Source organism: Xenopus laevis, chromosome 4L, assembly GCF_017654675.1.
Source record: "Xenopus laevis strain J_2021 chromosome 4L, Xenopus_laevis_v10.1, whole genome shotgun sequence".
NCBI classification, from domain to species: domain Eukaryota; kingdom Metazoa; phylum Chordata; class Amphibia; order Anura; family Pipidae; genus Xenopus; species Xenopus laevis.
Window position 1 is genome coordinate 109397273 of NC_054377.1, and position 25362 is coordinate 109422634.

Genomic DNA, 25362 nt, shown 5'->3' on the forward strand with positions numbered 1-25362 from the left:
AAAATTTTGAATGGGGTGCCTTTGAAGGCACCTAAAGATCGGCCATTGTTAGTGCTGAATCCCCAGATACAGGTAGAATTGTTTCTACTTTTATATCTGATGATTCAGCTCTACACGTGTGTATTGAAACAAATTATCTTTCCTGGAAAGATCTTTTCCAGGAAAGATCGTAAATAAGACCATGTGTATGTTATATCTTACTTTCATCTCTTATATTGCCGTATTTACGTTAATAAATCATTCTTCTAAATAACTTGTTTCCGGCCTATCAACACCTCAAATATCCGCTTTACCCGTGTTATACAGCACCTAGGCGTCTACCCGCTAGTCACTCACCTGTGGTGTAACCTGACAGCCTCAAATACAGTATTCTGCACGATCCAACTGAAATGCTGCATAACGAAGTGAAAGTTTTGCTGCAATTTTGCAGAGGAGGTACATAATTAGGTCACCACTGTACAGCCATGTACCTTCACCTTCAGAGTTCATTACACATGGATCTAGTCAGTATTAAAGAAGTGTTTGTGCATTCAGCAAAGCCAGAAGGGAGAAATAATGTTAAACCCATTAAAAGATGGCGGACGCTAACTTTCCAAATTCTGGACACCTTTGTGGGACTATAAAGGCATTGATAAAATATAACATGACATTTCAGAAGGAGGTAAACACTACTGTTTTGGCACAAATATGGGCCTTTATAGATCACTGCATAGCCTATTGTACTTCTGCAATGTGTTGTGCAGTAAACTGTAGAACATTTCCAGAAATGTCACACAACACACTAACCCCCATGTGTAATTAAAACAAAAACATTTGTGCCCCAGCTTGCTCATTAAGTTCATACATGTAGTATATGATCAGTCGAAGTGTCCCCTGATCCTACATTGCATGCATGCACATAATAAGTGACCTTGGGCACTCCCACACACCCACCAGAAGCTCCTTCCAAGTGGAGGAGCACAAGCCCGGATTTGTGGCAAGGCCGCAAAGGCCCGGGCCTAGGGTGGCATAAATGAAGGGGCGGGATGCCGCACAGCCACTGGGGTAATTCTGCTTAAAATGGAGCGCTAGATGCTTAGTGCTCCAGTAAGAAAGTATGCACATGCGTGCAATCTTGTGGGAGAGAGGGGGCACCGGAGGACGCTGGCCTCTGGGCACGCTCAGTGGAAATCTGTACCTGAAGGAGCATAGCACTTTTGTCTTGAAGAAATATTGATGTTTCCCCCAACCTGAGTGTAGGCTCTGTTAGCCCACAATTTAGGAGGATGAAACACTTCAGATGTGATAGATGCCTTAAAATTAACTTCTCTGTAGAGATGCAGATGTAGTTCCTGTTCCTGCTTGGTTTTGTCTGTTTTCATCATAAAAGGAACAGTAACACTTTAAAATTAAAGTGTTTTAATCTAATGAAAATATCATGTACTGTTGCCCTGCACTGGTAAAACTTATCTGTTTGCTTCAGAAACACTACTATAGTTCATATAAACAAGCAGCTGTGTAGCAATGGTGGAAACTAAAAAAAGGCTATATGGCACAGGTTAAATAGTTGATAACAGATAACACCATTATAATCTACAGTGTTGGAAATTGAAAAAATACTATATGGTACAGATTAAATAGTTGATAACAGATAACACCATTATGTTCTACAGAGCTTATCTGCTGTGTAACCTGATCCTTTTCTCTTTTGAATGGCTGCCCCCATGGTACAGCTTTTTTATTATTGTGCTCTGATTAGCCAGTGAAGTGTAAGTCCAGTAAAGCCGCATGTGAATTGTATGGGTAACTTTATCCAATTGCCATGCGGCTTTACTGGGACTTACACTTCACTGGTGAATCAGAGCACAGGAAGCGGAAAATGCACCTCCTTTCCAGGCAAAGTCCCGCACTACTCCCTATGGCGGACAAAGAGTCTCAGTCCCTTTTACCCAAAGAGTACTAATGTCCCCAGTTAACACTACCTGTCCAAATACCTTTCTAGTTGGACAAGTTATTTGCTCCCATGTGGCAGGCACACACAAAGCCTGTATCACAATAGGAGATACGCGAGATCCTTTCCTCTACCCTCCCACAGGTAGACTCACCCGGGGGCTCACACAGAGCTGACAGGCTCCCACAGAGCTAGAACAGGAATCCACATGATGACATCCTCAAAGGCTCCAAGATCTCCTAGCCGAGCACACAACTTGCTTTATCCTCCTCAGCTGAACTATAGCTCCCATCACTGTCCATAGAGCGAGCACCCAAAGTCCAGGTTTTTCATTTAGGAGCTTCAGACTCTCCTGGTCTAGCTCCCAGGCTTGAGGCTGCCTCATCCTAGCCATCCAGGGGCTCCTGCCCCTACATCTTTACTGTAGTCTCTGTCCACCCTCTCTCAGTGAAAGTGAAAGCAAGAATCCTCCTGGGAGCACATGGCTCTCCTATATATTCAAAAGTGGTGCAGCAGCGACACCTTGTGAGACCCTCCGGTATCTGCCAGCCATGCTGCACAGGGACAAGAGCTCTTGCCCCTCCCAAGACCCTAGGAGACCCTGTAGCTGCACAGGCAGGGGATTTCCACCATGTAGTTCAGATTTTCAGGGACAGAGAGGAATTAACCCTCTGTATCCCTACATATGTTACTGTTCCTTTAAGGTCGCCATACATGATGAAAGCCAATTAAAGCTACTGATTCATAAATTCTGGATAGAGGCGATAGCTTATTGGCCTGTGTATGGGAACCTCTGACAGGCAGGTTTAAAGATCCCCTTGGATCAAGGACCACATCTGCTTCTTAATGCAGTCCTTGCCCTGACAGCCTGCATTTGTCGTTTAACATGATGGTCAGATTATCAGATCAGCCTGTTATTACTCACCTCAAGATGGGCTTTTTGGGGAAAGAGCTACTCGTTTGGCGAGGTCATAAAACAAGCAGCTCTTTCCATGATATACCCACCTTTAGTTAAGATCTTTTAGTGTATGGGCAGATTTACATCCCAAATATTTATATGATATCCTCGGCTGTTTGACCACGTCCTCAATATTTCATTATAGGAGGATGATCAGATTTGATATTAGGTAAATAATAATTAAAAGTAAGAAAAAAAGGTTTATTGATCCAGTAATAGCCATGAGTTCATTTTTTTATCTTTACCATTTATTACTTTTTATTACATTTATTACCTTTTTAAATAAGCAAAAAACCATTCTTCTGCATTCTGTGCTGCAGTTCTCTGTCTAGCTAACCTCATTTATGCACACTGATTCCCAAAGGGTGCCTACACTTAGTCCTTCAATTCCATTATCATGGAAGTGAATCTCTGAATGGCTAACCCTGGCAACCTTTGAAAACACTTTTGCAAAGTTCAGAGCAAAATTATTTTCCAATGCTTCTTCAGTCCTTTATGCTATTATAAAGGAGCATGTTTTTTATAATAGATTTTACAATATAATAGAAAGAGCTTTGATTTTTTTAGATGGAAGATGTTTCATACGTCAGTTCTGGCAACTGTTGGTCTCTGATGCTTTTCTTGTAATCGAGAGACAAGAACGTTTTAGGGGCAGTTTATGGAAATTAAATAATGTTGTTTATACAATTATTCAATATGTTTTATCACTTTAAGAAAAAGGTAAAAACAAACGAACTAGAGGTTATAAATAGTAAAATTACTGTAAATTAGCTAAACTTCATACTGTAGCTAGGAACAGTGCCTTTTCTGAGGCTGCTGCCACCTGAGGCAGGATCCCCGATACTGGCCTCCCCTCACCAGCCCTGTGCTTACAATGTTAGCGTCAGAGGGGGGCCTCATCTCTATTGCAGAGGGCTATTGCACTCTCTAAGCCAGAAGATCTGAATTTCCTTTTTAAAAAAATTAAATTTGGCTTTTTTTACCTTTAAGTTAACTTATAGGGTGGCCAGTTCTAAACAACTTTTTAATTGGTCTTAATTTTTTTATACATTTATAATTATTTCGCTTTTTATTTTGACTCCTTCCAACTTTCAAATGGGGGTCACTGACCCTGTCTAAAAACAATGCTCTGTAAGGCAACAAATGTGTTGTTGTTGCTACTGTATTACTCATCTTTCTAGTCAGGACCTCTCTTGTTCATATTCCAGTCTCTTATTCATATCAATACATTGTTGCTATGGTAATTTGGACCCTAGCAACCAGATTGCTTAAAATGAAATGCTGAAGAAAAAGCTAAATTACTCAAAAACCTCAAATAATAAAACATGAAAACCAATTGCAAATTGTGCAGCTCCATTAAAGGGGTGGTTTATCTTTAAAGTAACTTTTAGTATGTTATAGAATGACCAATTCTAAACAACTTTTAATTTTTTTTTTATAGTTTTATAGTTATGTGCCTTTTTCTTCTGACTTTTTGCAGATTTCAAATGGGCGTCGCTGATCCCTTCTAAAAAAACAAATGCTCTGTAAGGCTACAAATGTATAGCTATTGCTCATTTTTATTACTCTTCTTTCTATTCATGCCGCCCCCCCAAAAGCCTGCTGTCCTAGGCCCGGGCCATTTAGGCCTCTCCACAAATCCGGGCCTGATTCCAGTCTCTTATTTAAATCAATGCATGGTTGCTAGGGTTATTTGGACTAGGGATGCACCGAATCCACTATTTGGAATTCGGCCTATTCCCTGAATCCTTGGTGAAAGATTTGGCCGAATACTGAACTGAATCTGAATCCTAATTTGCAAATGCAAATTAGGGTCAGGAAAGGAAAAAGTGTGAAAAAATCTTCTTTTGTGTCGAAAACGTGATTTCCCTACTTGCCCCTAATTTACATATGAAAATTAGGATCCGGTTTCGGTTCGGCCAGGCACAAGGATTTGGCCGAATCCAGCAGAAAAAGGCCAAATTCTGAACCGAATCCTGGATTCAGTGCATCCCTAATTTGGACCCTAGTTACCAGATTGCTTAAAATGCAAATCGAAGAGCTGCTGAATAAAAAGCTAAATAACGTAAACACCTCAAATAATAAAAAATGAAAATCAATTGCAAATTATCTCAGAATATCACTTTCTACATCATACTAAAAGTTATCTCAAAGGTGAACAACCCCTTTATAGTTACAAAATGCATCTTTTTGCTGCCCCTGGGAATTGGCCAAATGAAGTGGTCACTTGAGGAAATGTTCTCACCTTGCCTAATGGCAGAACAGGCAAATAGAGCACAGACCATTACAATATGACTATTAAATGCTCCTTGCCAAGGAAAGGCTAGCTGGAGTTAGGAAGAGTGGACACTATGTTTAACCTCTGTATAGGTGAAAGAAATGACTGGAAAGAGAAGAGAAATACATGTCCATTAGACCACAGAGAAAGGCATTTAGATTCCATCAATTTACCATCATGTTTGAAACAAACCAAGAACCATGATATCCTATTTCAAAATTTCAAGCTAATCATACTACTTGAAACAAGGAGCTGAGCAATTTGCTAGACTGTGCTACTGCCGCCTGTCTCTATCCTAAAAAGAAATGTTTCAGCCCCAAAAGAAAATGAGACCTGTGATTGATCTGTCATACACCACTGAATCTTCTATTCGGCTCAATTTAAACAGAAGCAGAGATTGAGAAAGATCACATAAGTGTTACCAGTATCGAAATTAGACACACGTAACAACATTTTTGCAGCTCACACATATTAGGCTGTTTGGGTTATTTTCATGTTACCTGGAAATGGTCCACTTACTTTAGTGCTGTGTTTGGGGATTCAGTTTAGAAGTCACTTGGCATCTCAAATTCTCTACTTTCATTACAAGTGCAACAGTAACTGGGTCACTATAGTAATTATGGTTTTTCCCAGCTCACCAAGGGGGTTTAAGAAAAAGGAATAAAGGGGGGAGATTTGTGTATAATACGTACACCAATGGTTTGCATCTTCTCACCATTTATTACAGGAGCAAGAATATTCTGTGTTAACGCATAACTATTATATATCCACTTCAAAGCTAGTTCTTTAAAGAATTGTATGCGGGCAGTAATAATATTGAGTAAAAGATCATGGATTACAGAGCAAGAATGGAACTAATCAGTTTTGTATTGACTGCAGTTCTAGAGCTCCACGAGCCAGTTGCTTTAATAGACACCACTGACTTACTGATTCTTATGGTAATGCCCAAATGCATAATTCTGTGATGTGGAAGTTATGCCATTTGAACACAAACAGAGGAATAACTGATCCATTTCAACTTGTAAGCAATTTTTCAAATGGAAGGTAACTATTTCTATATTGGTGCATCACATTTAATGTTTGCAGTTTTGGAGTGAGGTGTCCAGGGCCCACCATGGCTGCGACCCCAGGGGCCCCAACCCAGACACAAGCTCCTTCACAGGGCATGCCTCATGCCTTAACCCTTTCCCCCTCCTCCCCCTGCAAATACATTTACTTCTCACTTGCAGCCGCAGTAATGGGGAAGTCAGCGGGAGTGTCCTTATAGGGCCTACAAAAGCCCGGCCCACAAGGTTTGTTCCCAGTTGCCCACTGGCCCAGTACGACCCTGAGTTGTAATAGTTACAACCCAGCATGCACCCGCAGTTACACTGGAATTCTGGGAATACTGCTGCATTGTAGGTCAAAAACATATTTACAGTACAGGTATGGGACCATAATGCTTGGGACCTGGGGTTTTCCGGATAAGGGATCTTGGGTCTTCATGCCTTAAGTCTGCTAGAAATTCATTTAAACATTAAATAAACCCAATATTCTGGTTTTACTTTCAATAAGGATTAATTATATCTTAGTTGGGATCAAGTACAAGGTACTGTTTTATTATTACAGAGAAAAAGGAAATAATTTTTTTAAAAAATTTGGGTTATTTGGATAAAATGGAGTCTATGGGAGACAGTCATTCTGTAATTCGGAGCTTTCTGGATATCGGGTTTCCGGATAAGGGATCCTATACCTGTATATCTAAAAGCTGCTGTTTGCAGCATGTGCACCATGTGCCATATTTGTAAGTGAGGCTGCCAGGTGTGCTTTGTTTGCAGGGGCTGCAGTGTCAACCATGACAATTTTAATTCATTATGTTCCTGAAATAGCCAAATCCCATTCCCTGTAGTAATATTTAATAATGATTTCCTTATCTTTGTAATATTACAATATTACATTGCACTTGATGGTAACTAAGCAAGAATAAATCCATTTTGGTGTTTTAAGATATGGTGATCCAAAGTAGTTTTCAAGATTTTCTAAAAATACATATCTACCTTTTTCATTTACTCTGAAATCTCTGTTTCCAATATATATGTATCTTACTGTTAGAGAAACATAAAATGCAGACAAGGGGTTTTGATTGCTGGAGCTGAAGGGTCAGCCTAAAGGGTCTTCATCAACATTGGTTGCACCTGGCCAATAATCTACGGCAACTGATGAATAAATAGCTTTTTCCAGCCAGCTGCCGATACAACAATGATACGTAAAATGTCATTTGCAGGGCCGGACCTAGATAGGCAAAAGAGGCACCTGCAAAGATGTGGGGATGCTGGGCAGGAACCTATTCAAAAGTTTTCTGCCTACCCCAAGTCCGGGTGGCTCGCTCCCCTGCTGCTCTCATCCCCTTCCTCTAGCACTCTTACCTCCCTCCCCTGCCCTTCCCCTTCATTACTCTCCCTTGTCTTCTTATAGCACGCAGTTGCGAGCAAGCGTGAGTTCGTGCACACATGGGGGGGGGGGTGGTAAACCCCATGGGGTGCCTAGGGTGCTTTGTCGGCTTAGCCCGGCCCTGTTGATTGGTTTCCATCAGTTACTGACCAGGTACAAATTTGCCCAATTTTAATAAATACGCACCATATTTTGGATTCTCTACATGCCACATGATTTGTGTAATATTTTGATATCCTGCATGAAAATATTCAGAATACTCGTGAAATACATATTTATCATTCTTTATCTTTCTACCCCCAAGACAATGTTGGAGAAAATATGCTTAAATGATACCAATTCAGGTATATTTAGTTAGATGAAATTGAAAAAAAAAAAACACTGTATATAGTTCTTGTACTTAAATAAATGTCACAAAAGTCAAAGAGCACAAAATGTTGCAAATGAGTAGTGTATAGATTATGTAAACTGAAGGGCAGTGAATGGGTTAAGTGCATAGCAATTGTGCTCACAGTGTGTGGCAACAAATTTCTCATTGTCCCCAGAGGCCACTCGCATGGTTTCCCATCATCAGCTTTTCTATTTGTTGGCAGGATCTTGTCTCTCTAGGCAGTAAAGAGGATAAACGCTATAAAATTAACTTTTCGTGTGCTGTAGGCAGTTATGTTCTAAGACAGTTTACAGCTAGTCTTCATTATGTATTTATTTTTAATAATTCTGTCTCTGGAAAAAAAAAATTTCAAACTCACGTCAGTTAGTGCTGTTGCATAGTGATTTTGCATAGTGTTGTTCTGCAATGAAATCCATTTTAGAAGTGCAAATAGATTATTTTTTTAATATTTAATTTTAAAATCTGACATGGGGCTAGACATGCTGTTAGTTACCCAGTTGCCCTTGGTCACGTCGCTTTGATAAATTTCAGTCACTGTTTACTGCTACGCTGCAAGTTGGACTCCCCCAAGCAACCTAACAACAGAATAGGAAGGTAACCAGATAACAGCTCACTGACACCTGCATTTGCTCCCAGTGGTAGATAAGAGAATAGTAAAACACCCCAACCCCACCACAACTCCTTTAGTTACATTTAGTAAGAGAAGCATAACAACATAGTAAGTTAGGGTGAAAAAGAAAACCCATCTGAAGCCTCTCCAATTTGCCTTACTTCATTCCAAAATGGCAATTGGACTAGTCCCTTGATCAACTTCCAGGTACTAGCCCGATTTCCATTTTGGCTTATCTGAAGGCAGTTCCATTGTTAAGTGTTGACTCTTATGAAAGCACAGTATCAGGCATAGTGAATACAATTTTATATGCTAGAGTGAGTTCTTTGTAATGTAAACAGTATAATTTAAAAAAAAATCCCTTTTTAAAGAGATTTTTAGCTCTGCAATAGCTTAAACAGTGCCCTACATTGTTAGAGAAGCACAATTCTACTATGCTGTAAATGTTCTGCATAGAAAAAAAAGACTTCCATGTTGCCAGTTGCTTCCAAACACATCGCCAAGACAGCTCCTTGGATAGGCAAGGGGAAAGCTGAAAAAAAGTGCTCCGGTTCCATTGGTATATGTTGAAGATAATAGGTTTATAATATTGACATCTGAGTTTTCCTGGGTTTTCTCCAGACAAAACAGAACATACTGCATAAATTCGAGCATGGATTCGTGAACATTTTTGCCACTGGCGAAAATGTGGTTTTTCTCTACAAAACTGTACTGGCCAAAAGAGTCCCATGTCCAGAACACTACTGCTTTGAAAAGCTGAATTCGATTTCAAACAGGGTTCAGTCTGTAAGAAGGTAATATATTCATCTCATGTGAGGATTCTTCCCACTTTCTAAAAACATACAGGTAGGTTAACTTGTTCCTGAGTATATTGACCCCCAGGTGTGTGATATTGACCTTATTCTGTAAAAAACATAAATATCACATTTGTATTTGAGAATATTTTTTCTAAAATGAATAACAGCAATGCACAAATTATTATACAGTTTTCTAACATAATATCAGTCTTCTAAAGATGCTACTCAGAAAAAGAATGTTTGTTTGTCAGTGGGGGTTCAGTGTTATTATATGGAAGTAATGAAGTGTTGGGATATAATGTATTTCCATTCCTGTATTTTAGACGCATTGAAATAATCAGACTTGAAACTCTGTGCAATTCATGTCCTGTATTGTTCTTCAGCCTATCAGAAAAAACAATAAGAGTGCAATTTAGTGTGTTTTCCAAGAATTTTACTGTAATTGCGGCCGCGTGGTGAGTAGCACCTGTCATGGATATACCCAATTCATCAAAACAAATGCAATTGCAATGTTTCCAAAGTGGATTAAAGTAGCAACTTGCATTTTCAGAGGTAGGATTGCATCACATGCAGTGCTTGCTATTAAGGTGGTACAGGTATGGGACCTGGTGTTTTCCGGATAATTTGGATCTTCATACCTTAAGGGGCAGATTTATCAAGGGTAGAATTTCGAAGTTAAAAATACTTCCAAATTCGACCATCGAATTAAAATACTTTGACTTCGAATATTGAAGTCAAAGTTTTTCATCAAATTTAGGGTTCCTGCAGTCGAAGTAAAATCCAACGATCAAACGATTTAATCGTTCAAATCGAACAATTCTAAGGATTTTAGCGATCGATCGAATGATTTTACTTCGACTTCCAAAAACTTTAATAAATGCATTAGATGGTCCTCATAGGCTAACATAGCACTTCGCCAGGTTTAATTTAGTGAACTATTGAAGTCGAAGTTTTTTTAATGAGACAGTACTTTGATTAAATTAGAAGTCGTAGTATCCTATTCGATGGTCGAAGTATCTAAAAAAATTACGAAATTTTTTACTTCGAAAATTCCCTTGAATTCACTTCGACCCTTGGTAAATCTGCCCCTAGGTCTGCTAAAAAATTATTTAAACATTGCATAAACCAAATAGGCTGGTTTTGCTTCTAATAAGGATTAATTCGATTTTAGTTGGGATCAAGTACAAGGTACTGTTTTATTATTACACAGAAAAGGGAAATCATTTTTTTTTTAAATTTTAATTATTTGATTATAATGGAGTCTATGGGAGATGGCCATTCCATAATTTGGATCTCTCTGGATAACGGGTTTTCAGATAATGGATCCTATACCTGTATATGAAATGGTGTAAGAAAACTTACCTGGCTGTATGTTCCCTACATGCCCGCCATCCCTGGACTAATGTAAGTGTCACATATCCTAATGGAAATTGTCAATAAACAACATAAATAACTCTGAGTTGTCGACCCCTTGGTGTAGGGAGACAATGTTTAATAGGTCTCCATCTCCAACTACTAAAACCCTTTTCCAAATACTAATACAAGTCAACCATTAGGGGCGGAAAAAAAAGATTAAATTATTCTTACCGAATGTCACGCTCAAAAAATGTTGTTGAGAATTTCTTGACTTTGCATATTTATGATTTGTTGGTTTTGTCGACAGTCGATTGAGCAATGGTTTAATGGTAAGAATTTAACAGTCTTTAAAAAACTGTTTAGGATTTTAGATTATCATGTCAAATGCAAGAAGAGTTCAAGTTAAAAACGCATTCATGTTCCCATTGGTTTGAATGAATCTTTACTGGTTTCAGCTTGCAATTTTTGTTTGTTGACAAAATTGTTAACAGTACTTGAAAATGATGGATAAGTACTAAAAAGTAGACCTGTGTGAGAATATTTTATTCAAGATTAAGCATCTCCGTCTTCTATATAGGACCTGACTTGTGTATGCTAATGCAAATGTTTGATATATCTCTGTAAAAATGGTAATCTTATTAGGGAGTTATTACTGTATCAGTTACATCTATGGAAAGCCATTACCATTCATGGATGGTTGAAAACATGGAAATCACTTCAGACTACGCCACATAACATTTTTTTAACTTGAACAATGATCTTTCCCAAATGAAGCTGTTCTGGTAGTTACAAGAATACACTGGATACAATATTTATTTTGTATAAATAGACATTCTCTACTTTACCAACCAGACAGCCTCTTTGTACACCTCTTCCCATTTAATATATTGGCTCAGCCTATGTGTATCTAACTCCATCTAGGCTAGGCTAGACTTTGTCCGGCTAGGAAACAGGCACAGCACCCGTTACATTTGATCCTCTATCCACAGGATGGGCCTTTGCTACTTGAAAAGGTGAAGGAATAATGTTGTGCTACTACACCCTACTTGTGCTGCGTGATTAAACAAAAGAATTGGACACCAGAAGGTTCTTGAACAAAAGTGCAAATCTGGGTTTGGATACTCACAATCTTCTGAGGATTATCACATACATGTCAGGTACATCACATCATATATGAGTAAGTGCCCACCTAGGCTCGAAACGCGATAGGGTTATATTTGTCCTAATAAAGATTTTTTAACATGTAATTATATTTGGGCTACTTCTTCACTCAGCGGTAGGTCATTCCAGATTTTTTGCCTGATCTACCCCCTTGCTATCCCTCCTAGTTGGAGCCATGCTGCTCTTGCTAAACTAGCTCTATCTGCTTTACTTTCCTAGAAAGTGCTGTTACAGAGAACTACCCTGTCCTGACTTCACCTAATTCACGGGGGTTACAGTATCCCCGACTTCACCAAAACCTTTTCTTTACTGGGGCTTATGCTCCAGGCTCCCATTACCAACCACTCCATCCTGTAATGGCAGGGGAAAGAGGAAGTCCCACCCTCTGCCCAGCACTATACTGATGTGTGGCAGGACCTTTCATCAGCCTCTGGGCCAATGATACACTGTATACATTATGAGCAAAAGTAGATACATGGACATTTGTCCAGCAACCAGAGTACAAGGAAGTGTAGACATTTAAAACCGTAGGGTTTCATTAACCCTATGGGTCCCTACATGTACTTTTATATATTGGTTTCCTTCTGTGTCCTTCTGATTCCATAATGAGAATCTTCAAATAGTATTAATTGAGTTCCAAATAAATTATAAAAACATAAACTACTTGAAAAGAGAGATCTTTTGTCTTTACTTTCTACCTGCAGAGTACATTGAATCGAATGTAGCTGTGCACACCTGCTGGAACTGTGCTTAAGAGCACTTATTAGGGATTACAGGTAAGCACTCTGTTATCAAGGATTACTAGCAGATAATATCTTCAGTTTTCCCCTGTGGCAGAGCAAAGCCTTAAGTGTTATAAAAACACAGAATATTTTATATATTTTCATCAGACATAAGAACGCTTGTTTTCCAGTTCTGTTCTAGTGACTGAGTCCCAATTAACACTGCTTGTATTCTAGATATTCCATCTGCACCATAATAATCTAAAAAAATGACATAAAAGGGCCACAACAATACACAACCATACAATTTGTTCAGAAATGAAACTGCATTGATATGCTATGCCCGTGCGGTCAGCATTTCTGTACCTAACTAGAATGGAATTGTACCCTTTGCTGTTATTTATGTGCTTTAAAGGCTTTTAATGGCGAAAGTATATAATTCTTTAAATGCACAACACATATTTTTGTGATAGTTTATGTAGCTGAATAGGGTGGTACAGTTGCACTACAGGTAAAAGAACACACACTTTTTACTGCACTCCATTTCATATTTTACTTGGAGCATCTTGAGTGGCAAATGAGATGAGCAGAGGCGTTCCTGATCAGCAGCTGAGGATGAGCCTGGCTGCTGGATGTGTGCTGGGCTTCCAATCCTACTTGCTGTGTTTCCCAGCAAGGTAAATGCTGCAAAGTGTCACATAGCTAGCATCTGCTCTGCTTGCCTCTGTAAACTGCTGCAGCCACTGTAGCAGCATCCAGCACATCAACAAGACATTTACTCTGCTTCTGCAACGCATGAACCAGAAGGATGGTGGATTTAGACAGTGAGGTCCCTCCACTTCCCCCCAGGTATAGATTCCGTGACTTGCTTCTAGGAGACCAGGCTTGGCAGAATGATGACAGGTAAGGAGCAGAATTTTACTTTTTGTTTATCATGAACTTGGTGTGTTAATACTGATGTTCAAGGGAAGTGGCTGTTATAGGAGCAGCAGACTCATTACTGTTGAACATATTTATGTATGCAGATTATAACAGAACAATTTTCTACAGAAGGGAATTTTTTTTTTACTGTGCTATTAGCTGTAATTTCATGCTAAAATACGGCTTTGCATTTAATCTTGTAAATATGTGGATTAAATGAAGCTTTAGCAGCAAACAGGAAAAAAAGCCAAAAAGTTATTAAGTAGAAGAGGGCAAGGTGTTATTAAGTAACTAATGATGGGAGTTTAATTGAAAGTACTTTCAATGTGAGTTTTTCAGAAATACTTAAATCCCACATGTTTGAACATGTCGCTATAATCTGTGTTAGCCCCTTTTCCCAATGATACTTGGAGAGCTGCCTCCTAACCCCCTTATCACTAAACACACATTTATCTGCACCCTATATGGCTAATTAGCAATGCAGAAGTATTTTCTGTGAAAACCATGCAGAATGCATCTAATTAGCAATACTGCAGACTGCATTAGTTTTTGTGCAGCTGTGCACTATGCATCAAAATTGGCTAATTAGCCTTTTTATCATGGGGATTTTATCTGTGTCTTTTTAAAGAAACGAGGTAACAACCCTACACACCCAGCTGCATTAAGAAATTAGACTTTTTTACTGTTAATAAAGCTACCAGATAATAAATTCATTATCTTTTACTGATTGTTAAGTCCACCATACCTGAGACCCCACAAGTAAGGCTAGCTGAACAGTAATTTTATGAACATTCTGCACAGTAAGAGATAATTGTTGAATTCGGTGCCTGACAAAGCAACTAGTGGTTGGTCAATGTCATCTTCTAGAGAGAAAGAGGATTATTGTGTGATTTCAAGTAAAAATAAAAATCACTAGTGATTGGTGTAAAGAAGGTGGAGAGATCCCCAAGTTAAAGGGGCGGTTCACCTTTCAGTTAACTTCTAGTATGTTTTAAAATACTAAGCAACGTTTAAATCGGTCTTAATTTTCTTCTTTTTTTCCAATCATTTTTGAATTATTTGCTTTCTTCTGACTTTATCCAGCTTTTAAATGGGAGTCACTGACCCCATTTAAAAAACAAATGCTCTGTAATCTGTAAATTTATTGTTAGGACTCTTACACAAGGGCAGTTATACCTGTGCTCCCCTGCATTTTGCTTTCTTCCGTTCAGCCGCAGGGGAGCACAGGAGTAGACGCACTCAATTATTGTCAAGGGGGCTGTACACACACACAGACGCAGTGTGCAGGTGGGACACAGCATGTTGCATTTCACCCGCGTTAGGCGCATACATGCGTCTGCGTGAGTACAGCCCCCTTGACAATGATTGAGTGGGCCTACTCCTGCGCTTGCCTGCAGCTGAACGGAAAAAAGTGCAATGCAGGGGAGCACAGGTAAAACCGCCCGTGAGTAAGAGCCCTTATTGGCACTATTGAGTACTCATCTTACAACCCTTTCCTATTCATATTCCAGTCTCTTATTATACGCATGGTTAATAGTGCAATATGGACCCTAGCAACCAGATTACTGCAGTTGCAAACTGTAGAGCTGATGAATAAAATCTAAATAACTCAAAACCCACTAATAATAAAATAAATAAAAAACAATTGCAAATTGTCTCAGAATATCACTCTCTATATATCATACTAAAAGTGAACAACCCCAAGTGTTACAATACATGCAATAATGGGGGTCCCAACCTTTTATACCTGTTAGCAACATTCAAATGCAAAAAGACATGGGGAGCACAAGCATGAAAAAAGTTCCCGGGAGTGCAAAATAAGGGCTATTATTGGTAGCCCCTAAGTGGACAGGCAGCATATAAAAGACTTAGTTTAGGAGTACACCTGGGTTTTATGCAACCAAAATGTGTCTCCAAGTTTGCAATCCACTGGTTGGGGACTAGTGCTTTATAATCATCATGCTGCTTGCTATTGAATACGCCGTGCTACTCTATGTGACTGATTGTTGACTCTCTTCTTTGAATCAGTTTACTGTTGAGGGTGTATGTTTGTGTGTGCATGTACAGTGAGCATATAATGTTTAGAAGTACTTGAGACATTACTGAAGAGTAGTGACCCCCAACCAGTGGCTCGTGATCAACATGTTGCTCACCAAACCCTTGGATGTTTTTCTGATGTTGTTCCCTGTGGCCACAAACAGGTGCTTATTTTTGAATTCCAGGCCTGAAGGCACATTTTTGTTGCATGAAAACCAGGTGTATTGTCAAACAGAGATTCCTGTAGGCTGCCCGTCCACACAGGGGCTACCAAATGGCCATCACTCACATTTTTTATTCTTGCGTTGCTCCCCAACTCTTTTAACGTCTGAATGTGGCTCACTGATCGGGGACTCCCGCTGTAGAGGATGAAAATACCCTTTACAGAACAGTCAGTTTTTACAATATAATGGGAATATGTTCAGCTCTGCCGTATTTAGCAGTAAAATTTCTATAGAGAGGGGCTTCCAGCAAAGCAAGCTTCTGAGAATGTTACATGCAACAGCAATAAAGACAGAAAAGGTAGTTTTGTGTATTATAAGGATGGGTACAAACTACTTCCAAACTGCATTACTGTTAAATGGGACAAAACCAATTGTTGTTTTCAAGCCATAAGCCCAGCTGTTGTCCCACTCACCTCAACTTTTTTCCTCCATCATTTGTGGGGAGGTAAGCACTAAAGGTCCATCACAATATGAGAAGCTCCTGAACTAATAGGAGCATGCTGTGTATATACTGTAACTGTATATGTTGTATACACATAAAAGCTTGCAAGGGAAATCACACTCTGGTTTAGCACACCAAGAAGAAGAGAGGGAGACATATTAGGGTAGGCCCTTCATTTCCGGAAGAATTTGCCTTGCAATGTTAGCAGCCCTATGCATCTGATTCAACTGGTCAATGTGTATGGAATTCAGAACTTCACATACATATCTCCCTTAAAGGAGAATTCAACCCTAAACTTCAAAAACCCCTACCCTACATAGACCCCCCCTCCTCCCCCAGACAAATGCCCCTAACTTTTACTTACTTACCCCTTGGTGCAGATTCAGGCATCAGAGTTCACAGGCGCCATCTTCTTCTTCTCTTCTGAAATCTTCGGAATGAGACTGCCAAAGTGCCAGTCTCATTACGAAGACTACTGAAGCGGTTGAAGATGGCACCCATGAACTCCAATGCCTGAATCTGCACTGAGGGGTAAGTAAAACGTTAGGGACATTTGCCCGGGGTAACACTTAAGTTGGTAGGAGGAGGAAGGAGGGTCTATGTAGGGTAGGGTGTTTTTATGTTTTGGGTTCAGTTCTCCTTTAAGGAGCACTAGAGTCTGAGCCAAAGCCACATTTGTCCTCATTATAATTCACAACAGGATAGACACTAAAACTTTGTCATCAAATAGTTACCATGTGATTTAATTACTGAAGTTCGAACTGTGACCACAATATAAACGATAATGAAAAAGTTGAAGCCTTGCTCATGCACACTTTAACTGATATTTCCACCATTTATGTGCTAGAAAATATCCACCAAAATGCCTTGACCATTGTGGTACCTTGCATACTGACTACTGAAAGCAAATAATATATACTCAATACTGTATATAGATAGTTTTAAATAAAAGTAGAACCTCCATCAAAAACAGTGCAAGCAATAACCCCTCCTCTTTCCCTGGTCTGTGCTTTTAGAAAACTGAAATGAATAGCATTTCATACTATGGAAACGTATCAACGAGGTGTGAAGGTTCTCTGTTCCACAGGGAGCAGTTATTAAAGGCATATGTGTAAATTACCTGTGCGGCAGATAACCTTTTGGTTCAGTAACGTTCCATTTTAATTTTGGTTGAGCCCTTGAGAATCATAAGGCAGCAAGATCCAGGGTGGAGAAGGAAGAATTTATGTAAAGTCAGTTCAAAGACTGAAGTCAGGGCAGGCTGTATGGGTGTAGTTACACTGGTATGAAAAGCTCAGAGTATACAGTACAGCAGACAAATAACCAGGTTGGACAGACACACATCCAAAGCAATGGCAAAGCTTCCTGGAATCTATTAAAACTCTACATAACAACACTGTCATTAAAATATTCTGCAACTACCTATATCATTATCTTGCAAGCCTGTGTGGTTCTCATGATCAGAAAACATGCATAAGAAGGTTAAACGGTAGCAGTGCAGTCTTAGGGTAAGGTCAAACTTGGAGATTCGCCTCTTCTTTGGGGCGACTAATCTCCCCGAATGGCTTCCCCCTGTCTTTCGTCTGCTATAATGAAAAAACGCGTGCGGCATGGCACTCGCGGCGCTTCATTTTCTGAAGCCGCCCGAAGTTTCCTTTGAGGCAACTTTGGGCGACTTCGGAATACAAATCACCCATGCAGATAAAGTGATATTGACAGTAAAAAAGGACTTTTTAAAATATGAATGTACAAGTTACCTATAGGTCATGTTGATCTTTTTTGCTGAGAGGTTTGTTTTTGTAAGTCATTTTTAGTTAACGTTTCCAAACCTGATTGTTTTGCCAACCTGACTGTCCCATCTCAGCCTGTCAGTTAAAGTGTCTAATGCTAATAGACTCCAGCTGCACAAATATGGCAGCCCCTTCATACAGGAACATGGGGCATCAGACAGGTAATGTAAAAGCATTGTGCAAATACTTTATGGCAAAGTTATAAGTAGCTTTCAAAGCCAATATTATGATAGATGTAAAAAAGAGTTTAATTTCTGGTGTCATTATCTCTTTAAGGAAATTTGTACTGTATCTCAACAGACGTCTGGCAGTAGGACTCCAGAGTAAATGGGTAGTTCACCTTTAAATTAACTATTTTATTATATAGACAGTGATATTTCAAGACAATTTACAACTGTATTTGTGTATTTGTGTTTTATTTTTAACATTTTTTACGACTAGCTTTTTGCTCAGCCTCTCGCCAGTTTGAAATTTCAATAGCTATCTGGTTGCTAGGCTCTGTTTTACCCAGGTAACCCAGTATTTGTCTAAATAGAAAGGTAAGTGATATAAATCAACAATACTGTTAAAATTGTACCCTCAAAGACGGGCGTAGCAAAAAAAAAAAAAAAAAATCTCCTGTTCCCCCAGGTGATACTGTAGCTGGAAAAAGATGGTGGAGTAGAGGAAGGTGAATAGAGTTCATAATATTTCTATCATGGTAAAGGTTTGATTCATACAGACGTAGATAAGGCAAAAGAGGAAGAAAAAAAATCTTGTTTGCATTGTCACTACAGCAGAACCCTGCCATCGAATGTTTAATTGAATAGTAACAATGCATTTGTAGAACAGAGAAATGTCACTTCAGATTAGAAATCGGCAGTGTTCTCTATTTGCTAGCCAAGGAGGGAAAGAGGCCAACTTTGGTCTGACTCTGTGTTGCCCTCGATCCAATGGTCTGTGACCCACTTTCTATGGGGCTGTAACCCGTAATACTCTGATGAGATCAATATAATTAGCAGAATTTATTTTTGTGCCAATAGGATTGAGAATTTTAAATGAGATTGGTTATATTTTAATGTATCCCTCCTAGTGATGGGCGAATTTGGGGTGTTTCACTTCACCGAAAAATTCGCAAATTTCCAGCGCGAATTTTCGCAGCGGTTTCGAGCCAGAATTTGCGCCTGTCGAACAAATTCACCCATCACTAATCCCTCCTTATAGACCTACCTGAAACCCGCTTTCCTAATATAGTGGTGTAAATATGGGTATTTCTTCTTCTATGTATAGTGCTCTGTGAAATATGTCTGCACTATATATAGATAAAGAATCATAATTATAAGTATGTATGTTATAAGGCTATTCCTACACTCTGTATTGTATACTGTCTCTGTCTCCACAATTGTTCTCTGTCATCTTTCCTTACATATAGAGATGTTGCTGGCATGCTGGGATGCCTTTGTGAGATGCAGATATAAGGATAGTAATCTTGATTTGAGCTTTTTTGTTCTGAAAAAAATCATACATTTGAATCATGCCATTATGGTTATTTGAATGGCCTATAGATGGAACACAGCAATCGTGTAGGGAACACTGATTATCTCTTTCTGTAGATCTTTTCATTCACCTGAATTAAATAGGAATGCTATGGGATTGTGCTAGATCTTATTTTACAATACTCCAGACGTTGTTTTAATGATTTGATTTTTGTGTAAGAGTTTGTTTGTTGATGGGTAAAAACTTGGAAAAAGATATTTTTCTTCACACTTTGCAGTTTCCTATTTACAGCCCACGTACAAGAACTCAAAGCTGCAAAACTCAATAGATTTCTCTTGCTTGTGCACACATCACAGTTGTTTCTAGAAAGGAAACAAAAGAGATTCAATTCTCACCTCTTTTTAACAAGCTTCAGCACTAAAAAATCAATTTTGTGTCTACACCAAATCATCGGTGATGTTTGACTCCAATGTTAAAGGGGTGGTTCACCTTTAAGTTAACTTTTTGTATGTTATAGATTGGTCAATGCCAAGCAACTTTTAAATTGGTCTTCATTATTTATAGTTTTTGAATTATATGCTGTCTTTTTCTGACTCTTTCCAGCTTTCAAATGGAGGTCACTGACACCATCTAAAAACAAATGCTCTGCAAGGCTGCACATTTATACTTATTGCTAATTTTTATAACTCATCTTTCTATTCAGGCTCTCGCCTATTCATATTTCAGTATCTTTTTCATAGAAATGCAAGGACTGCTGAAACTGCGAACTAGAGAGCTGCTGAATAAAAAGTGAAGTAACTCGAAAACCACAAAAAATTTAAAAAAATGGCAAATAGTCTCAGAATATCATTCTATACATCATACTAAAGATAACTCAAAGGTGAACAACCCCTTTAATAAATATGCCGCTAAGCCTTTACCTAAGTCTTTACTGTATGGAAAAGCTACAATAAGTGGTGATGAGGGAATCTGTCCCGTTTTGCAAAACTATGAAAACGTAGGCTGAAACGCATTGAAGTTTTTTTTTTTTTTTTTACGAGTGACAATTTTTATTCTTGCCACAATTTTTTCTCACTACAAATGCTTTAAAGTCAATGGGGCAAATTCACTAAGCCGCGAAGCGCCGAACGCTAGCGTTAATTCGCTAGCGTTTGGCATTTTCGCTACTGCGCAAATTCACTAACCAACGCTGGCGTAGTTTCGCTAGTGTTACTTCACAACCTTACGCCAGGCGAATTTTCGCTAGCGACGAAACTACGCAAATTCACTAACTTGCGCAGTGTACTGAACGCTACCTTTTACGCTAGACTTCCTTCGCCACGTCAGACCTGGCGAATCGCAATAGAGTAGATAGGGATTGTTTAAAAAAAAGTAAATTTTTTTTCTAAGTCCCAAAAAACGCTGGCGTGTTTTCTACATGATGGCTGATAGGCTGAAAAAGATCGAAATTTTTTTGGGGCTCCCCTTCCTCCCGCCTACATTTCCTGACTCATGACAACTTACCTAGACAGTGGGCACATGTGTAGGGCAAAATAAAATTTTTATTTGCTGATTTGAAGGTTTTCTAGGCATTTGTAGTGCAGATACGTATTTCTCCATTGAAATTGAATTTCGCGCCGTATGCAAATTAGCCTTCGTTAGCATAACTTCGCTTTATATATCGAATCAATGCTAGCGCAACTCCGCAACCTTACGCTACCCCTGTGCGCAACTTCGGATTTTAGTGAATTTGCGGAGCCCTGGCGAAGTGCAGCGAAGTGCGGCACACGCATCTTAGTGAATTTGCCCCAATGTTTTTTTTTTCTTATGGTGACTTTTTTGGTCTCAGCAAATGCATTAAAGTCAATGGGTGTAAACATTTTTTTTTTTACACACACAACAGTTTTTATGGGTGCAAATTTTTTTTTCACTCCAAATGCATTAAAGTCAATTGCAACTTTTTTGTCTCAGCCACATTTTGGTTGCAGCAACTTTTTTGTCATAGCAAATTTTTCTGCTGCAAAACTTTGCAGCAGTTTCGTGAAAAATATTTGCAGTTAGCGAAGTACAGAATTGAGCTTCAAATCCAGGCCTGCTGGTTGAATAAATTCACTCATCACTAATAATAAGGCAAAACCAAATCTATAGGTGGATTAGCACCATATAATGATACATGCGTGGACAGGGCTGAGCCAAGCCAACCAGACACTCTAGGCAACCCGTTCCGCTAACCCCGCTCCCCCGGGTGCATAAGGGCATGCGCTCGTGCACCATAACATAGGGGAGGGCAACGAGGGGGAAGTGTAAGGGCAGGGGAGGAAGGGATGGGGGGAGAGCCACAGAGAGGGTAGGTGAGAGGAGCTAATCCAGACTAGGGGTAGGCAGAAGATATTTGAGGGTGCCTCTTCTCCAGTTCTGGCCCTGAGCCTGGCATTCTTTTGCAAGATCCATATTTTGTTATTACCCCACCAAACTAACGGCTTATAATAGATCCATACTCCACCTGTATGTGGGATAATTGGCTGTGTTTAATGCCTTTATGTCCATCTCCCCATTACCCTTTCACCTTCTGCTGTACTTTTGTTAAATGCACTTTGATTTAGGTTAATTTTACTTAATCTTTTCTATTGGGAAAAAGGCAAAGCATCTAGGCCAAATCTATTTTTCTTTTTGAAATAAAAATATATATCATGAGATTAAAAATGTACAATATACTTTTGAGACAGAGAGTTAGTTCTATATTCTATGAAAGCTGCTCTGTACACAACCTTATCAGCCATTCTAGTGATATCTGCCATCACTGCATAGTTAGAACTATACCTGTGTCTGTTTGCTTTAAATCAAAAAAAAGGATGAAACACCAAGGGGGTTATTTACTAAACCTTCAATTTATCTAGTAAGGCTTTTTGGGGCAAAAACTTTTTTCATGGAAAAAAACACCCTCAAATTTTTGCTGCAACAACCCAGAATCCGAAAATTCACCGTCTCAGGCCTGTCAAGGTCATGTATCAGTCAATAGGAAAGGCACCAATCTCAATTTTTAGATATTGTGGTTTGTGCTGAGTTTAGTCTGCAAATCTGATAAACTCTGGGTTTTTGAGCAAAACCCCTTAAAAAAACCCAAATGATTCTGGAAAAAAGTCAGAAAAAAATAGTTTTTCCCTAACCGATCAATTATAAATAAATAATGTCTAATCTGGCATGGGAGTTTTGTCTTGTTTTTTTTTTTTCTTTTTAAATAAAATATGAGAAACTCTGATTTTAGTAAATAACCCCGTAAAAGTCAATAAGTCACCCTGAAAACAGAAGAGTGTAATTTGCATCACCATACCTTATAAAAATGTAAACATGAATAAACTCATACATTAAACCAGAGGATTACATTTCTATATTGTAAGATGCTCTATACAAAACCTTGTACATCAGCCATGCTATTGATGTCTGCCAGCTCTGCATAATTAGAACTTTTCCTTTGATTGCTTGCTTTACATCAATTAGAAGAATTCAAAAATGAAAGTCAATAAGTCCCCATGAAAAAAGAAGCATGTAATTTGCATTGACATACCTTGAGTCTACAATGAAATGTAAACATTAAAAAACCAGCACTATTTCTTGGCCACTAATATGGATTTATGCTAGTTTAGATATGGTTTAGTGAAGGTACTGTTTATTATTAGAGAGAAACAATTAATTATATTATTTAAATGGACTCTATGGAAGATGGCCTTCTTGTAGTTAAGAGCTTTCTGGAGCTTTTCTCTTTTGAACTGAGTGTTGTCTAATTCAGGCCAACTTGAACGACACAATCCACAGATCTCTGAACTCCAAGTCTGCAAATGTCCCACGCATTATTATAAACCAGAAATACACCTTTAGGGTGGTGGCACATATGCAGATTCGGGGAGATAAGTCACCCAGTGACAAATCTCCTCTTCTTCGGGCAACTAATCTTCCCGAAATGCTTTCCCGCCAGCAAGAATGTATATAGCCGGTGGGATGGCATATGGATCGCTTCATTTTCCAAAGTCGTCCGAATTTGTGCCCGAAGCAATCTGTATGCCATCCCGCCGACATTTCACATTCTTGCTGGGGGGGAAGGCATTTCGGAGAAATCAGTCACCCGAAGAAGAGGAGATTTGTCGATGGGGCGACTAATCTCCCCCGAATCTGCACATGTGCCACCATTCTTAAACAGGTCTTAAAAAAGCCTATGCACAATTAAGATGTCCCATGCTTGCATAAACAAAGCACATTGGGAGCCCTGTATTTAATACCAGGCCCTGGTAAGGCCTCACCTTTAGTATGCAGTTCAGTTTTGGGCTCCTGTCCTTAAGGACAATATTAATAAGCTGTTGAGAGTACAGTGATGTGCAACTAAATTGGTAATAAAAATGGAAGACTTAAACTAAGAGGAAAGGTTGGACTATCAAGGCTGAGGGTTTTTTTTCTCTAGAGAATTTACTCTTTAAAAGTACATTGGAGAAGATTATGGCCATATAGCACATGATCTATTTCAGATACTTGCACACCGTAATCATAACTTACATTCCTTTCAGTTGCACAAGTTAAAGAATGAAGGCTGCTCCAGATCTCTATACTTACTGCCAGCTTTTTTGCAAGCAAAAAGTGAGGGCTGCCTTGCACCCATCGCATTTAACACTAGAAGGCTGCTAAACCCTAATTTGTATTAAGGAGTGAGCTTTTGTGCTTCTGGAATGGATGGATTGCAAGACTGTCTGCCAATGCATGAAATTTTAGATAATAAACACTTGTGGACTTATTTTAAACTATATGATTTGTCTGCAGAATAATTGATCAGATCACTGCAGTGTTACTGTCCTATTCTGGGTAAGAACGTGACACGACCATACTTATGTCAGTGGGTGTGTTTTTACAGATTTTGGTGATAATCTCTGGTACAGCCATGTACTCATTATAAGACTGTCTGTCAATAGTTATCTAATCAAGTCTTAAATGAGTAAAGTACATGGCAGTCACCACTTGCATGGACGATTTTAGTAAGGAGTCTGTGCATGCTTGCTAACTGTCATACATAACTTGGCCAAATTTGGTTGGACCATGGGCCGATTTTGACCATACTGCTCTCCCACATATTCCATTGGTTTTGTCAGCCCATCATGGAATTCTGTTTGTGCGCTGCCACCTTTACAGCACACATTATGGATATGTAGAGCAAATCTTCCTTATCTGGCAGCAGAAACTGAAAAGGTTTGTTGCAATCACCATGCATTAATTTTGAGATGCTAAGCAACAGCACACAATTTACAATGATGATAGACGTAAGTGGCTCTTTCCCTTAGCAATTACATTGTAAAACAAAAAAATACAATGATGCTAGTAAACACTTCTAATTGTTAGAATACAATAAAATGCTAATACAACTCCAATTGACATCTACATAAACTTGCCAACTTTTAGATGACAAATGTTCATTTTTTTTTGTTCTAATAAAATCACAGTAAATTTAGGAAATGTAATCACATTTTTTTCTAAAAAAACATTTCAGATTGTAGTATTTTAATTCAAATGTTGATAAATCTGCCCCTTAGTATGTTATAGAATGGTCTATAGAACCTTTTTTAATTATTTGTCTTCCTGTTGTACCTTTTTCCAGCTTCAGAAGGGGTTCATTTTAAGTATCTCACACTACTGCCTGGTTGCTAGGGTAAACTGGACAGGATGCCCGCTAAAATTCCAAACTGGAGGGCTGCTAAACAAAGAGCTAAATAATTAAAAAACTCCAAAAATGTCTCAGAATATCACTGTCTACATCATGTGGAAAGTTAATTTAAAGGTGAACTACCCACCGGAATGCTGGGAGAATTGGACTGATCTGATT

General features: G+C 38.9%; 1 protein-coding gene across 2 annotated transcripts in view; it reads left to right on the forward strand.

Annotated features, from left to right (window-relative positions):
* Nucleotides 1-13216: 13216 nt before the first annotated feature.
* The window catches only part of kcnt2.L (potassium channel, sodium activated subfamily T, member 2 L homeolog), a 197144-nt gene continuing 184998 nt past the window's right edge, over nt 13217-25362 (forward strand). For both annotated transcript variants that reach the window (XM_041590633.1, XM_041590634.1), the window contains exon 1: nt 13217-13536. In XM_041590633.1, the coding sequence (XP_041446567.1) occupies nt 13442-13536 (95 nt within the window). In that variant the 5' untranslated portion in view covers nt 13217-13441. The remainder of the gene's footprint in view (nt 13537-25362) is intronic.